The 16,732-nt window shown below is 41.4% G+C and overlaps 1 protein-coding gene across 1 annotated transcript; it reads right to left on the bottom strand.

Moving 5' to 3' along the window:
• Positions 1 to 485: 485 nt before the first annotated feature.
• On the bottom strand, positions 486 to 15,059 carry LOC129109062 (protein argonaute-3). The gene is made up of 17 exons (XM_054620994.1): positions 14,917 to 15,059; positions 14,595 to 14,715; positions 14,111 to 14,319; positions 12,667 to 12,803; positions 9,320 to 9,454; positions 9,046 to 9,133; positions 7,812 to 7,959; positions 7,463 to 7,582; positions 5,855 to 5,977; positions 4,836 to 4,969; positions 4,052 to 4,236; positions 3,601 to 3,760; positions 3,274 to 3,364; positions 2,945 to 3,139; positions 2,467 to 2,601; positions 783 to 982; positions 486 to 606 (listed from the first exon to the last, which is right to left on the bottom strand). Exons 1-17 carry the CDS (start codon positions 15,057 to 15,059, stop codon positions 498 to 500), a joined length of 2,433 nt encoding a protein of 810 aa, XP_054476969.1. The 3' UTR covers positions 486 to 497.
• Positions 15,060 to 16,732: the final 1,673 nt, after the last annotated feature.

Raw genomic sequence — 16,732 nt, 5'->3', positions numbered from 1 at the left:
AATGAAAGACTGAGCCAAAGGAAGGGAACGGTAAAAACAAACAAGAAAAACACCCACTAGGCCACGAGTAAAAGGAGACAAACAAGGAAGAACAGATAGGAGGGGGCAATGAAAAGGGGGCCTGATAAGGGCCTAAATAAACTAGTTGGCTGGTTAAATATTGCATAATAGTGCGGAGTTTCTCTCTTGTTTGTGTTTTTTTTAAAGCAGCGTTTGCATCCTCAGTCCAGTGTGGCGGGGGGGGGGGGAGGGGGCGCCTCCTCCCCTCCCTCCTCCCTGCTTTCCTCTGCACAGTGTCAGGTCCGGATTGACTAGGCGTGTGGCGGGGTGGGGGTGGGACTTGCACAAATGAGGACTCCTTGACTGGTAAGCCAGGTGTGCATGGTGTGTCATGGTTGTGTGTGTGTGTGTGTGTGTGTGTGTGTGTGTGTGTGTGTGTGTGTGTGTGTGTGTGTGTGTGTAAAGGGTGGCAATGGTTAGGAATGGGTTGGTGTAGCTCAGGCGAAGTACATGGTCCTCAGGGTGTCGTGGTGAATCTGCACGGCTTTGGCCAGCGCCTGGGGGTCCCGACCGTTACTCTGACCGGACACGTGGCTGCCCTCGGCACTGCGGAGTGGAGGAGAGGACCAGTTATGACGGATGGCAAATAATAATAATAATGGGACAAATTCACTCAATCTGCAAGTAATATAAGGTAACAGAATTACACTTCAGAGTCCAAAACCTTTACGACCAGAGTTTGAAAAAGAGGAACTTCTTGTTTGTCCTCTCCCTTTTCTCACCTGTCGTGTTCTTTGTCCACCAGATGGTAGCGGGCACGGAAGGCCACCAGGTGGGCGTAGTAGGCTGGCGCGGGGATGGAGACTGAGCGGGTGCAGCGCACGTAGGTGTGGCACAACTGGTAGGTGAGCAGCTGGAACTCATCAGCGGTAAAACAATTGTCGTCCCACAGCACATGGTAGTGGGAGGGCCTGCTGGTGCCCTGGGAGAAAAAGGGGATTGACACATTTGTTTTATTATTAGACTCAGATTTAAGGTGCAATACGATATTGCCATTTCAGCTTAGTCATAGGAATTTGCTTTGGTGAAGAGTCCTCAGGATAAGCAGCACATAACTACACGGACTATGTAACAGGCAGAAAAATATTCATTTTTTTGCACTTATTCAAAAAAAGACATTACTACTAAGATGTTTAAGTGGCTAATGAAAGAGAAGAGTGCATGTAAACATAGTCACTGAGAATGAGGGATAAAACCATAAAAGAGTTATACAACTTAACCTTTGAATACATTTGTTTATAAATAATTTAAACAAGTGTTCTCATAAGGATACTATCAGCACCACAAACCGACTATGATGTATATCGCTGTATATATATATATATACTATAACAGTGTCATATGGAAAGGAATAACAACAGCACATTGGTGATTAAGGAGCAAACAGCCTCTGGATGAGTTGCAGAACCTTGTTGTAATAGTTCCCAGTCTTTTAAAGAAGTCTTACAGAATCTTGTGCTTCGTTTTCTGTTTCATAAGGATTTTAAATTTGTACTATAGTTCCTTGCATGATTTTTGATGCAGTTGGCACCACTTTGTCAGTTCCTGGGGATCTAACTTCAAATAATTACAGGAAAAGGGAAAAAACGTGGGGTATTTCCTCTTTTGGCCATTTTCATTTTTCTGAATCCTGTTTACCATCTCTCTGCAAGAATGAATAGTTCTGCAAAAGCAAAGAGTGAACCCAAGAGGTTGGACCGACCTGTATTCCAGCGTGACTGCAGAGGTAAAAGTCAAACTCGTAGGGATGCGTGATGTCCGTATCCACGGTGGTACCAGCGGGAATGTTTCCACTGCGTCCAACCTGAAGTCAATAACGGTCGGTTAGTCCCTAATTATGCCTTCTGACCCTTTCACCAGGAAAACAAAAACAGCTTCAACAGAAAAATGGAAGATTCAGCAAAAGAGCAGCAGAGAACAAAGCTTATAAAAGCACTTAATGTCAGGAGGTAAAAACTCTAATCACTGAAAAAAAGAACTAGTTGGTGGACCAAGCTGGGCAAAGGATTACCAAATGCTTCCCAATCAACCAATTAAAGCCTAATGCTCTAGAGAGCCTAATGCTCAGCACGGAAAATAAGGTTGTTACTAGCCGAGTCTTACTCTAGGGGCCTTGAGTGCCACTCCAGAGCTCTCGGGTTGCATTGGGCCCTAATGCTTTAATCGAATGTAATTACAGGGGTTAGGAGGGCGAACAGTTTAATTGACAACAAAAGGTAATTAAGGAGGCCCATTTCGAGTACTTAACGTGCTGGCACGGAGCATTAAAAAAATAAAAGAATATGGACTAACACATAACACTCGGTGCTGACTTTAATGGGTACCATCCCTGTGTCGTTCTTAAAGAAACTGAAAGTGTGTGTGTGTGTGTGTGTGTGCGCTTGTGTGTGAGCGTCGGGGACTCACTCTCTCGTTGCGGTCGGCACAGAAGAGGCGTGTATGGTGGCGTTTTTGCACAACTATGTAGGTGATGCCTGGCTGGTACTCCTTCTCCAGGCTGATACAGGCCTCACGAATGGCCAGCAGCTCATAATACAGCACCTGAGGTGAGAAGGAGAAAAACATGTGAACTATATTCTTCATACACTGTACAGTTACAGTATGTATTCCTATGTCCTTATATATGTGTCATTTTAGATTCATGGTGTCCTATCATAAATGGAAGATACCTAATATTACAGGTATTATGATATTTATTCACAGTCCAAACTACCAGTCTGAGTCACGGAGCCAACGACTACCCAGCCGTAGTCCATCTAAATTATGACCCTTAATACAAAGTAAAGAAACTCTTCAAATCAAACAGAATGTTTGGGTGGTGCCCCTCCGTTCATATCTCACCTTGACTCCACCTTATCTTTTGTATAATGAAGTGAGTGCTGACCTGTCTGAACTGGCCTTCTGAAACTCCATCCCTGTAGAAAATGATCCTGGTGGGCTTGTAGCGGGTCGACTTGTAGAACTGGATGAGCAGTTCCCGCACCATGGAGGCCAGGTCCTGGATGACCTCCTGCCTCGGCCTCTGGACTCGCACAGTGGCACAGTACCTGCTGGGGTGGGCGTCCATACTTCCTACCACCTGGAAGAGAGACACGGGGAACGGTGATAGGTGATAGATTGCAAGGGGTCAACAGAGGGTGAATGTCAGATAAAAAAGGGAAAACAAAACTAAGTTAACAAATAGGTCAGGTGTAAATTGAAGAGAGAACTTACTGCTGCAATCGAAGGCTTCTTCCCGTCTCCAGCAGGTGGATGTGTAACATCTGCTCCCAAGAAGATGACTGGCTGCTGAAACACTGACGGCCTATTGATTGAGAGACATAAAATACTTTAATTATATTGAGTTACGTGACAACAACACATGGACAGTTTGCTTGCATGACTCCCTGTTTGTTACTATGTGGTTTCATCTGTATAAAGACAAACTTGAGCTCATCTGACACAAACATTTTAAAAGTACAAATGACAAGAAGCCCTTTAAAAACATTATAACTCCAGCAGAGCACTGCCCTTTATGAGGAGAAGGAGAGCATGACTGACCTTTGGTGAGGAACCAGGATGTTGTTGATGCCTCCCAGCTTCACGTTGATCTTGAGGCAGAGGTTGGAGAGGGTCTGAGGGGACGTCTTCACCACGTTCTTCACCTGGACGCACTGAGTAGCCATGCCCAAGAGGGTGTCTCCCACACGCTTCACCTCGGCTATGGGTGGGAACATAAAGTGAGCATCAGAAAAAGTCAAACAGTTTTATCTTTTTTTTTTTTTTTTTTTTATATATCATGCTTGTAAAAGTTACAGACATTATAATGTTGATGTCAGTTCTCAAACTTGAGACTAGTGCACAACCTGCTTCTTTCATGTTTTGTTTTTTTCAAAGCATATTGCACAAGCACACAGTCCCAGAATAGCATTAGTGTTTATTCAGGACAGTCTTAACAAACAAGCATTTCTCTGGGCTCTAATGTGATATTTATTTTAAGCAGTTTTCTAACCATAGACAGGAGTCTTTCCCGGCAGGATGACGATGATGAGCTGCAGTCCGGCGTACGTGTTCTTCAGGTGTCTGAACATGGGCTCCACGCTGTCCGCTCCCTGGGCGTATTTACAGAAACATGGCTGACCCTGGATGGGCATCCCAGCATCCTTAGAGATCTTACGTAGCTGGTCTGTGAAACCCCTGAACGAGGAAGAAGCAGGAGGTCAGTGTGTAGAATCAATAGAATAGGGGGGAGTCAGCTACAAAACAAAGCTGCAAGCTTGACCTTCTCGCATGGCAAAAACAGAAAACATGGTTCCTCGAGAAACAGTAAATGGTAAAGCAATGGTGTTTGACATTAATCAATTTTCTTAAGCAAAAGTTTTACATTTTGAAATATGTTTAAGCCTGTTTTTTATTATCCTAAAAGGCAAAAAATCCAATATAAGTGTATTGTTGGATTTTTAATGCATCATAAGCAGTTGGCATTTTTTGGGTTTGTTTTTAAAAATCTGTTCAGGGACTTCAGATGAAGAAGACTACCTCTGACATAGTTACAGTTATTTTTCATGAATGTGCACTATCCTTGAAACTGCCTATTAATTCATGCCAGATTACCAACTGTAGAGACAAAATATATAAATATATTAATCTCTAACATCATTCCAAATCAAGGAGAAAAAATGAATAGTTATAGTAATCTAACAAAATACTTTAAACTTTCATGAATATACTTGCACGCGCAGTGACTAACAGAATCTCAGAAAAGGACTTTTGAAAACATTTGCACATAATCATACTTCAGTATTTCTTCCCGACACTGCCTCTGTGTGGCGAAGCAGGCAATGGCCCACATCTTGATCTCCACCCCGGTGTGGAACTGCTTCCCCCTCATGTCCCACACCCCGTGGCTGGGTGTGGCTACCGTTCGGTTCTGAAACAACATTGCAGTCTCACCACATGTACTTGTGATTATGTGGGTAAACACTCAAAACATTCATACTGTTCATACAGGCTCACGTGTGCAGCCACTCCCACACACACGCACTCTTCATCCATACCAAAATGTATCAACACTCATTTCATACATCAATTCACACTTTAAAAAAAAAGGAAAAGTCAGTCAAAGAAACATGCTTTAGCGCATTTTGCTCATAAGAAACACGACATTTTCAAATAAATGAACAAATAACGAGAAATTTGAAGGAGTCTATAGTATGCAAGATGCTATTTAGTGTGTTTACATGCAGAACATAGTGTGCACAATGGTGTCATAGTTCTCACGAAGACACAAATCCAAATGTATTATAGTACTTTAGTGGTGTGTCACCTCAGGCAAGATAAACAGATGTTAATCCACACTGTGGTTCAGTCTCAGTAAGTTGCTTCTTAATGCATTTTTTGGAAACCAAACCATACTCCACTTATTTTTGACTTCACCAAGAAAAGAATAACATTGGGCAAATGCTGGCGAATGCTATTTACTTTAGAAGCAATCCAACCATAAGTTTGTTTTAATTAGAAATAATCCTTGTCACAGAGAAAATATATTTTCCTGTCCCATTTGTTACAATAAATTTGTTACATTTTTTTTTTTTTTTTTTTTTTTTTTAAATGATGGAATCAATGTTTGCACTACTGAGACTCAAACACTCCATAAAAAGCCAAATAGACTGACACCATGAAACACAAACAGAGAGTTTAGAGAGTTAGTTCCCCTCAGAGACGGTGGGATAAAGGCAGAGGAAAGGGGACAGCGTGTCAGACAAAGAATGGGCGTGATTTAAAGGAAGAGTACCATAAAGTGCTCTGTGCTCACCCTGCCGCCGTACTGCAGCATGGGGGCGGGTAGCACTCGCCCCGTCACGTGGGCCATCTCGTCGCGCACCTTGAACTGGAATTCCTGCACAAAAGGGTCTGCCTCGTAGTTGGCACTGCGCACCTGCAGAGACAAGGAGAGGGGACAAATTTAACCACAGGATCAGGAGTAAGAACATGAGTAAAGACCATCACAGTACTGAAGGGTCATAATATACATAACCATGTGTTCTACTGAGGTTTCCTATACCTGCTCACTCATTGTGGATGGTTTTGTTTAACGGAAAAGTTTTCTTTTAGAGCAGAAGCTTAATTTATTACAGGCTGATTTTCCAATGTAGATATTTACGACACAGTTATGATTCCTCTTAAGAACAAATACAAATTGCAACAACAACTCAGTAGTTAACAGAATGAGACACTTGCCTCTGTGCCAATTGATTATGTAATTATTGTTTTAGATAGACCATATGCCCATGCTTGTAACCCTAATGAAAAATAGCTTTTGTGTACGGGTATTAGCTTTCCTTTATGCCTATTGAGGTCATTTCTCTCTAAGCAATGTTTTTGTTTTCATTTTTTAATAGGAAAAAATGAAAAGGTAAATTGGTAACATGCCACAAAATCTCAGAAGCCAGAACCCCTAATCCTAAAATGACTGCAAACTTATCTGCTTGTTTTTGTCCTTTTCCGCCTCTCGCCTTCTGCTATTCCACCCACACTGCCCTGTCAGTTTCAGGCAACTGTGCCTCTAAATGAAAACGCCACCACCGTGCTGTCTACTGTGATTTCCTGTAAGCAAGTCCACTCATTTTGTTCCTGAGTGAAGAGATAGGGGAGCGTGGTTTAATAAGGTAACAGCAGATACTAAATGTGCACTGCTTATCTGATGGTGGCCAGAGGCAGTGTACAGCCTGTCAATCTTTCCATAAACAATACGCTGCAGACACTGTAGCAGCCTCACACACACACACACACACACACACACACACACACACACACACACACACACACACACACACACACACACACACACACACACACACACACACACACACACACACATTAAAGCCATTACCACTCTGGTATGTTGTTGACCGTAGGTAGGCCTGCCGTGTAATTGCCAAATGCGATGCAAGCACACAGACATGCCTCTGTTAACAATATCAAATGAGAATCTGGGAGAGGTGATTACCAAACAAGCGATTTTATATCAAGATGAGCAGCATGGCAACCAAGTGTTGACAAGCCTAGCAACGTGGCAGCGTTTTGTCTTTTGGTTGTGTCAACACCCACCTCCTTCTAAAGTTAGAGCCCCAAAAACGGCTTGAAATTTCAAACATGTAGGGTTTAATCCAAAAACTAACAGGGCACCATACCAATTATCAAAATGTTAAATCGGCAGGTTTGTGATGCACAAACTTGCTTTGTTTTTGTGTTCTGTAGCTATTCTTTATCAGTAAGACAATACAACACATTTGCAAGTGTGTTGTTGCTGAAGGAATGATTGACATCTACAGTCTTCTATTCAACAGATGTCACTCAATATGATTTCAGTATTCGAATAGGGCGCCTATGAAGTGATAGAAGAGATGTGCATCCAACTCACCAGCCTGCTGATCTCCTCTTGTCTGTCGGGTGCAGAGCGAGCTGTGGCTTTGATCATAGTGGAGGTCTGATTATCTGTCAGTTTCTTGATGCACCGTTGACCCGCTACAATGTTACACACCTGCAAGAGAATAAAAGGCAAAAGTTGAATTATTTTACAAACTTTTTTGCCAGCAAAAGACTGTCCTGGGCAAATGCATGCAGCTGCCATTGCTCCTTCATCATACAGCTGACACACAGAAACACCTGGGAGCTGCCCAGTAGACCACACACTGCAGATTTCATTATATTTAGAGTTATGTGTAAATTGAAACTAAATAAAGAGGCAATAGCAACTTGTTTTCTCTCACCTCCAGGGGCAGGTAGGTGTGCTTTTGCTCCTGGCCCACTTGTAGACAGGGCAAATGTGGGTACTTGAGCTGCAGGTTGTACTTCTCCCTGAAGTACTGGGCTACAGTGCGCTCTACAGTCTGACCGTTTTCCAACTGTAGAGGGAACCTGCAGAGAAAAAAAGCATCTCATGTAAAAAAAAACTAGGCTATAGCAATCTAAATCACTCCAAAAGAAAGAATATAAAACCATTTAAGGGAAGTGGCAATATAGACTGTTTTGCGACAAAATCCAATAGGTATCAATTGTCAAGCATCTGTTACTAAAACCAGATTTGTTTTACTAGCTTTTATGTACTTTTAAGTGTTCACTGTGTGGCAGAGACATGGCGTCTTGGAGGCCAAATTTTTTTATTTATAGCAGTGACAGCAGAGCAGAAACTGACAGGCCCATAACAATGGAGTAAGGGTGGTATAAGTTGTGTTTCTCTGTACAGAATAGACCTTTGTAGAAATGGAATATGGAATCGACTACTCAAGTAAACCAATAGTGACTGACATATAAACAAACTCAGTTGTCAGTTTATAAAAACTAATGCCTTATGTCTAATACAACCATCCTGCAAAAATGTCCTTCATGAAGAGTAAAAGGTTCAATTTTTTGAGTGTTAATATAGCTTTATGATCATAACTGAACAAAACTGAACATTATAATCTTCATGATGATAAGCTGTATTGCTACTGTTACTGTTACATTGCATTAGTTTTAACTAGGTGTTTAATGCAAATCAATAACTATTAATTTAATCATAGCTATAACACGCATAAACAACAATCTAAAAGTGTGTAGTCACTGCTGTCAAACCTCACAGTCCCTATCTAAATATCAATCAGTATGTTTGGTATTCTAACAGTTCAACGTCACATTGACATAGAGATGGATCATCTTTTCTGATGGCAATATAGTGAATAAATCCATTTAAGGATATCACAGAATAAGGTATTCTACTCAATTTGTTAAGAGTAGAGAAACACTAAAGATCAGCAGCCACACACACAACGGATACTTCACTAACAGATGACTAATGTTGACCACATGGTTGTAAGATGAGTCAGCTTCTATCTGGTGTGTTTGGCGGTGAATTGGTAATCACATCATCTGAGGACTGTGCTCCCCCGCCCCCATCCCATCCCATCCACACACTCCGCCCAGAGTCTCCTGTTCCCTCGCCCGCCCGCCCGCTGGCTGACTCACGTTTGATGGCTGGCAGGCCGTCGGGTCACGTTGCAGACGCGGTACTTCCTCCGCATGGTTCCACAGTGCGTCACCTCCACCTTCAAACCTGGTGAATAATGGAGAGTGTTGGAGTAGCATTAAATGTGTTAATGTGTTAAATGTGTCTGTGTGTGAATAGCTGCGACATGTGCTCTCCCTTTTCTCTCATCCCTCCACCACACACATAATGCATTTTGTTTAATCTGATTGATTCTTTCTCACACGCAGGCACTCTTCACACTCTCATTCTTACCTTTGATTTCTTTGGTGAATTTGACCCGGTGCGAGTCTGTGAGAGGGCGAGGCTGCTCGTCTATGTTGTGGATGTCCAGCACTTCACACATGAACTGGATGACTGGCTGAGCCTTGTAGAAGGCGGTGGCAGACACTGCAAGATAAAAAGCAAGGACAAAAGTAATTAAACACAAAAAAAACACTTCAATAAATAACAACAACAACAACTTGTAATCCCACTGGCTGCAGTAACATCATAGTTTAAATTGGATTGTGTGCATGTTTGTTGACAGTCTGCCTGAACAGAAATGTGTAACTTTCTATGTAGATAAAAGAAATCTGTCAGACATCGCCTGTTAATGGGCACTTTGTTAGGATTTGTTTGGCGTTGTGCAAGACTCAGACTGTCAGGGGAAATTAAAAGCTGTCCTCACAACAGCTGTAACATTCTTCATCAGTTTACAACTCCTTCAAAAAGCCCATATGTTCAAAGCAGTATCTTATTTGAAATTTTCACACAACAAACGCATGAATAGCAGCCAAATTGTAACCCAGGGAATGACTGTGTCTTCTTAATTGTGTCATTATTATGAAGCTCTTATTGAGGCTTATCACATAATGTTTGTGTAAGCGGCCCACCATGCTAAATAAATGTAGCAGGGATACTCGTTGAACACAGGATGTGCAGTTGATGCAGCACAAAGTCTGCATGAAGATTCTCCCATGGTTAAATGTAAGCAGGTTCCCCTCTGTTCTGACACTACTTTCTCTCAATGAATGGAAAGAGTGAGGAACTGAGAAATTGAAATATATGACCACAAAACAAAGCGTAAAACACCAGAGAGAAATTCAAATCTCTGGGGGAAAAAAGTGATATCACAACACAAAGCAAGATCAAAATAAATCCAAAAATGGACAGAGAGAGCTGAAGAGAGTGTTGTGTTGAGAGAAGTAGCTGACGAATAATCTGGCTCAGCTGTTGTGATGTCAGGAATCTCTTTTTTAAGGGTGTGTTTGATGAAAGGACTGCTGGCGCACATCCATGAGGCAGAGGACAAACATTATACACACGCTCTCTTACACTCCTGATCTGCATCCTTGAGCCTTTCACCAACGACAGGAAGTGACATCACTCCTATTTGCCCCCCTCCACGCAGTGTGATCTCATTTCTATGTGTTTGGAAGCTTTCATGAGTCATTCTTGCAAATGTAAAATCGAAAAAAAGGTCTAATTTCTCTGTAATGACAATCATATGCTATGTGCGCTTTTTGATCACCCATGATAGCGAGCGTGGGAATCAGTGTTTGTTCATGCACATGTATTCAAATGGGCTTAATAGCTTGTTTTGTAAGTACACAATGCCATACATAGAGAAGAGTTAGAAAACAAATGCTTTGCAAACACTTGGGGTTCTAGTTTGGCGTTGCAGAGCACACAAGAGACTTGAGCCGACCAATTGATTTCGGAGGATGAGAGGGCGGGAAAATGAGACAAAGAGAGAATTGGAGAGCAGAGAGGGAAAAGATTCAAATAGAGACAGAGGCTTCAAAGACTTGGAGCAAAACAAAAGCTGTCTCAAGGAAATGCTCCACACAGCTACCCTCCTGACCCGAGCACCACCCACCAGTCTCACTCATGCCCCCACAACCACACACACAACCACACACACACAGGCGCCCTCTGTCTCCACAGCAACCGACTAGTCAGTTCCCATCCAACCAAAAAGACCAAAAAGACCCACCCCCCTCCAGTTTCCTCTCACACACTCTGTTTTCAGCGGAAACTTGGTCTCCAGCAACCTCCTGCAGTGTGCATATGGCAAAACACATTCTCCATCACCCTTTCTGACACTTTGTTTTACAACAGATTGAAATTTTAGCTCAAGTTTTTCTGCTGACAACAGGCCAGTGCTAAAGCCAATTATTGAACTGCATCTTGATATTTTCCATTTGTTTCCCCCCCCAAAAAACGGTTCTCAGCCGGCAGAGCTGGGTCTGTTCTGACAAATCGGTCCACAACTTAATAATGTGTGATGTCAGAGGAGGAGCAAAGACGTCGATATGTAAAGCTGAAGTCCTTCATCAGCCGTTACGAGTAATGCAAGCAGCAGGTAGAGCCTTCAGTTTGATTCGAAAATAATAAGCAAATTAAAAAAGGAAAATAAATCCACTCTCGCGGCTATCAGGGATGCAAACACGTGTACGGTAAAAAACAAGAGAGCTACCCGGAGAGATATTTCAGCTGTTAAAGCCAAGATTCAGTGGCCTCTGACACTTTCTGATGCCATTATTCCACCATAATACTGATATTAATTATTGTACAACTTAATTAGTTAGCCTGGTATTCCTACCTGACTGTAAACATGTAGTGAGTTATTGTAAAGAAGAATTAAACTTCTTATTGCATTTCAGCCAACACAGTTTGTAAAAAGCTATTATTTTTAAAGCCAAGCCTAATCCTGACTGATCAGAACTTTGTAATTAGGAATCAATATTATATAAATATTATTAATTGACCCCTTCACTGCAAAATGTATCAAGACAAAGCCACAATAACGATTAATGTATTGTTTTACTAGAGACGTAAATGCACTCTTAATCAACGGAAATCAATAAGGTTATTTTAAGGAGGGATGTGTCTTTAATCCCATGCCTCATCTTGATTATGCATTGTTGTCAAATTAAATGATCTAAACTGCTGCCACAGGCGTTTTTTATTATCTAATGGGGATTCCCCCTGTCTGTGCAATCAATGCAATTCTTAATGCGTTTTGTCTGGAGGTCATTTATTTTGCTAATATTTGTCAAATGCTGAAAACAACTCACTGTTTGTTATTCGGCAGGGACACAACGATGATGAAAAAGCCCTGAGAGTATCCTGCAGACTTTATTCAGCACGGATGGAATAGCTTTCTAATGAGCCTGATATTGTCAGATTTATGTTAAATACAGCTATTAAATTTCCTCAAACATAACATCACTGAGAGCAAATCGATCATGCACAAATCCCTAAATATAGCCTCTATCATGGAGGCTCCATGTCCTTCTCATCTATCTGTTTAATTATTAAAATCTCATTTCCCCTGATGTGAAACGGGAGCAGATAAAACAATTTCTGTGTGACTGTACAAGAGAAGATATCTTTATTCAAACAAAGATTGAATTCTAAAGAAAATAGTGTGAATCTTGAACAAATCTTTCAATATTTTTTGAAATATGAACCGCTGCATTAGCAAACATAGTTCTTACTGTTTTATGAGGCAGTGAGCAATACAAGCAGTTTGTGTATTAACAGTGTTGTAGCGTTAAAGAGCCATCAAAGCAAAATAAAAGCAAAATTAATTCAAATTAGAATATGGTTCTCACCATCAATGTTAAGCATCATCTTCCACATGGCAGGGCGCACTGATTGATGGAAACCGAACCAAACCTCCCTCCCGCCTCCCAGGGGATGGTCGTAGCCCTCTGGAGCCGAGAAGAAGGATCGACCCACCGGCGTGTACCTGGGTGGAGAAACAGTAACAATTATTAGAAAAAGGAACACAGAGATTGAAGGAATGAAAGATAACGGGAAGATTGAGACATTCAAAAGGTGAAGATGAAAATGAGGAGGACATGGGAGAAGTAGAAAAAGGGCGGATGAAAGGAGATGTAGGGTTAGTTCAAACATCCTGAATAGTGAATGTAGGTCAATATGTGTTTAAACAGTGTCACGTTCAGCTGCTCTTCAGTGCGGCCTGAAACTACATCAGTGAAATGAGAGGTGGTGACACCGCCTGGGCCCATCCACCCTTTCATAACTCTGCCCAGGGGACACATTAATAATCGTACATGGGCTGCTTCATTTATCCTGGTGAATCCTGGACTGACGGAGAGTCACGATGTCATTGCGGTGCAACCAACTCTGCTCCCAGCAGACCACATGACCACAGGACAATAATAACATAATAACATGACAATAGAAACCTGTGCAATACATTGCACATTGCACTGTGCAATAATGGTTAAAAAAGTTAAAAGTAGTTGAAATAGTTGTTGTTTTTTTCTCTGTCTGTAAATATAGTATTTCAGTTATTGTTTTTTCTACTGTTTTTTTTTTTATTGCTTATTTATAATACTTGTTTTATTTTATTTTTATTTTTCATTTTTTATTTTATTTATTTTTTTATCTTATTTTTTATTTTTATTTTTAGCTTGTCTTCTTCTACTATGTCTCTTGTGTGCACTTTACTCTGCGCTGTTGTAAGTCTGCAAATTTCCCCGCTGCGGGACTAATAAAGGATTATCTTATCTTATCTTATCTTATCTTATAACGGACCCCTGGTGGCTGGGAACAGGGCTAAATGAAAGGTGTGGATATAACCACTTTTTAATATAGCTTTGAAAAGATTTTCATTAAAGGCACTGGTGATATTGTGTTCCACAGTGCTCTTGCTCGGGACTTAGCAAAGTGATATCGAGTGGAAGATGGTATGAGGTCAAATATGGTGCTTCGTGAGAGCCTGTGTAAGCCATGTTTGATTTCCGTTGGGATCAGAGCGCTGATATTGGTGCCACTATGACAAAACAAATATATAGTATTTACTATGAGTATCAGAGGGGTCATTTTATAACAATGTGTTCTTTATCTTTTGACTTTGTGTTTGCTGACTGAAAATGAAGGTAGGGAGATTGGGGAAGGATAAAAGGGCTGTTTGCTTGACTGGAACTGAACCATTATTTAACCATATTTTTTTACTATTTAGGCCACCAGGTGTGAACCAAGTAGTCTAAACCTGAAAAAAAAAAAAGGAAAACATCAGCAGCTCACTTCATGGAGGGCAGGTGTCGCAGCACCACATCCACTGCGTGCACCGGGTTGGTGCTGATGGGCTTGTCCAGCTCCAGGGGCTCAGGCATGCTGCGGCCAGTCAGCACCTCGTGGAGCATGTGCCAGCTGACCAGAGACACAAACTTTATGGAGACTTTGAAGGGGCGATCTTTGCCTCCCTCGCCTGGTAGAGTGACATCCAGGTCCACCTGAAGAGGGAAAAGAGAGAAGCAAGGCGAGAGAGAGGACATAGAAGGTTAGATTAAGGCAGAGGGTGGTGAGTTGGTTCTTAAGAAGACGTGTATTTATGTTTCGTGCTGTGTGTTTGCATGTGTGATATACTGCAGGTATGTTTTGGTTCATGTAATGGCGAGCTGTCGTGATTGTGTGTCTGTATGCACACTAGATATCGCACGTGGTTTACATTTAGGTTGTGCTGAAGAGACATGTTTGTGTGTTTTTATGTCCGTGTGTCTGAGCTCACTCCTGCGGGTGCCACAGGTAGTGGGTTGGCCGTGTACAGGCTCCTCTTCCCATCATAGACCGGCCTGCGATCCCCAAAGATTGTCACCTTAAAGTGTTGGACCATTGAGTCAACCACCTCCCTGCACAACACACACAAACACACACAACGTGAGTTTCGGTTATAAGGTCACAGATTCAACACAGATGTGTCCATCAACAGCCATTTTTCTTTTGATAATACTGGTAATCCCCGTGTTTTCACTCACTGCCATATGATAACACAGTATCAGAGAGAGGTGTAGAAGAAGATTTACGGATACTATTCAGAGGGTCCAGCCTACCTGTTGACTCGCCGGGGGCACTTGTCAGGCTTGATGTCCACCTCGTAGAGGTAGACATCCATTTTGGGGATCTCCACCTGGAAGCAGTTGGCCAGCAGCTTGATGGGCTTCCCCATGGTGCCATAGCCGGGCCGCCGAGGCATGGAGAACAGGGACTGGGCCCCAACGTCTCCTGAGGGGAGGGCACATGAAAAGCAAAACTTAGTGTTGATCTGACTCAGGTCATTCAGGGTGACGATGTGCTAAAAGATATGGGTACGGTTATATTAAAATAAATATGTAAAGCTTGGCTGATACAAAATGCTGACATTGACAGATACTGATGTGATAAAGATCTCTGTCAGTTTGTGTATTTAATATACATTACTTTTCAAACTTAAGTTATATAAATAATTTAATTTCAAGTGATTTTTACAATGTATTTACTGATAACTTTGACAACAATTCAATACCCAAAATATGAGGTATCTTTGCCAAAATAATATGCATATCTTAATGGTTTATGTATAAAAGAGACATGTGAACTACAAACAATATTAGTAGTAGTGCTCTATAAACAAAAAAAAGTTAACCGTGACATTAAACAAAAGTTTGAAATGAATGATACTGTTCAGTGGTTAGTTAGCGTCTGTTGGTTCATTCACACACTCTGTAACTGTAAATTCCAAATGTCAAGATAAGGTGTTGTGTAGGGGAAACACATCTCACCTAACAATTTTAAATATCTTACAATACACACAGATTGAAATCTCACTTGAAACCATTATATCACACCGCTTGATGACTTTCTCAGGAAACTACAGAGAGAAAACTAGTTTCAGAATGAACAACAAAAGCCTGTGATGAAAACACACGTTCATGGAAGTAAACACTGACACTTGAATGAACGTACGTGCATGAGCCGTACGTTCATCCATCGTTTTATGGCGCGGTAACGCCTCACTCAAAGCGTGTACATTACACATACATTAACCCATAAAACTGAAAACACACACACACGCCATAAATGCAGCATCTGGCTCAGGAAGTACATTGTCAAATTAAGCAGTTTTGATGGCAGTAAAATAAATGTATGATGCTATAATGTCAATCAATAAGGCAATATGTCAGTTAAGGCCTTTTGGAATAATACGACAAACACAATCACTGTCACATTATGAAAATACAAGGGCTGAATAATTTACTTAGTCACTTCAGACGTCAGAAAGGCGGTAAAAACAGTGGCCCTGTAGGATGACAGATGTGGAAATGACTCACATTTCCGATGATGTAACCTCTTAAATTGTAAACATCTTTTTCCTGATTATTTCTTTTTTTCATCATGATGATATTTTACTATTTGAGGACCAGCAGGCAAAAAAAATCAATGTATAATGATTAACCTAGGAAATAAATCACTACACACTTGCTCTGGGGAAACAATAGACCATATTCATGACTATTAACTGTGTAGTGCTACTCACAACAGAAAATGTGTTTGACAATTTACTCACTGGGTGACACAGTTTTCACATTTGTGCTTGAATATCGTATTACTGCTTCTGCACACACACGCTCTCACACAAAGTCCATGAGATGTCTTAGACGTGAGTCACTTTGATCTGGAGACAGTGAGTTCTTTTTAACTTAATGTGTTGCACTCATGTCAGTGCTATTTTTGGGGTCTGCTGAGGCTTGCCTTCCACATCACACATGACAAAACAAATGGCTTTGCTGACGTGCCAATACAATCTTTGGACGATGTTATCGTACACGTTGCTATGGTTATGCAATAGCCATCTTTACACAAAAAACTCAGATGAGATTTATCCATTAG

The sequence above is a fragment of the Anoplopoma fimbria genome, chromosome 20 (assembly GCF_027596085.1).
Source record: "Anoplopoma fimbria isolate UVic2021 breed Golden Eagle Sablefish chromosome 20, Afim_UVic_2022, whole genome shotgun sequence".
NCBI lineage: Eukaryota > Metazoa > Chordata > Actinopteri > Perciformes > Anoplopomatidae > Anoplopoma > Anoplopoma fimbria.
Note: the sequence above shows the minus strand (reverse complement) of the source record. Positions and strands in the feature narration are given on the sequence as shown.

Coding starts and splice junctions, on each gene's coding strand:
- LOC129109062 (XM_054620994.1), bottom strand. CDS start 15,059: ATGCCTCGGCGGCCCGGCTATGGCACCATGGGGAAGCCCATCAAGCTG. Junction 9,455..12,666: donor GATGATGCTTAACATTGATG/GTGAGAACCATA, acceptor TTTATCTTGCAG/TGTCTGCCACCGCCTTCTAC. Junction 7,960..9,045: donor CGGCCTGCCAGCCATCAAAC/GTGAGTCAGCCA, acceptor TTTTCTCTGCAG/GTTCCCTCTACAGTTGGAAA.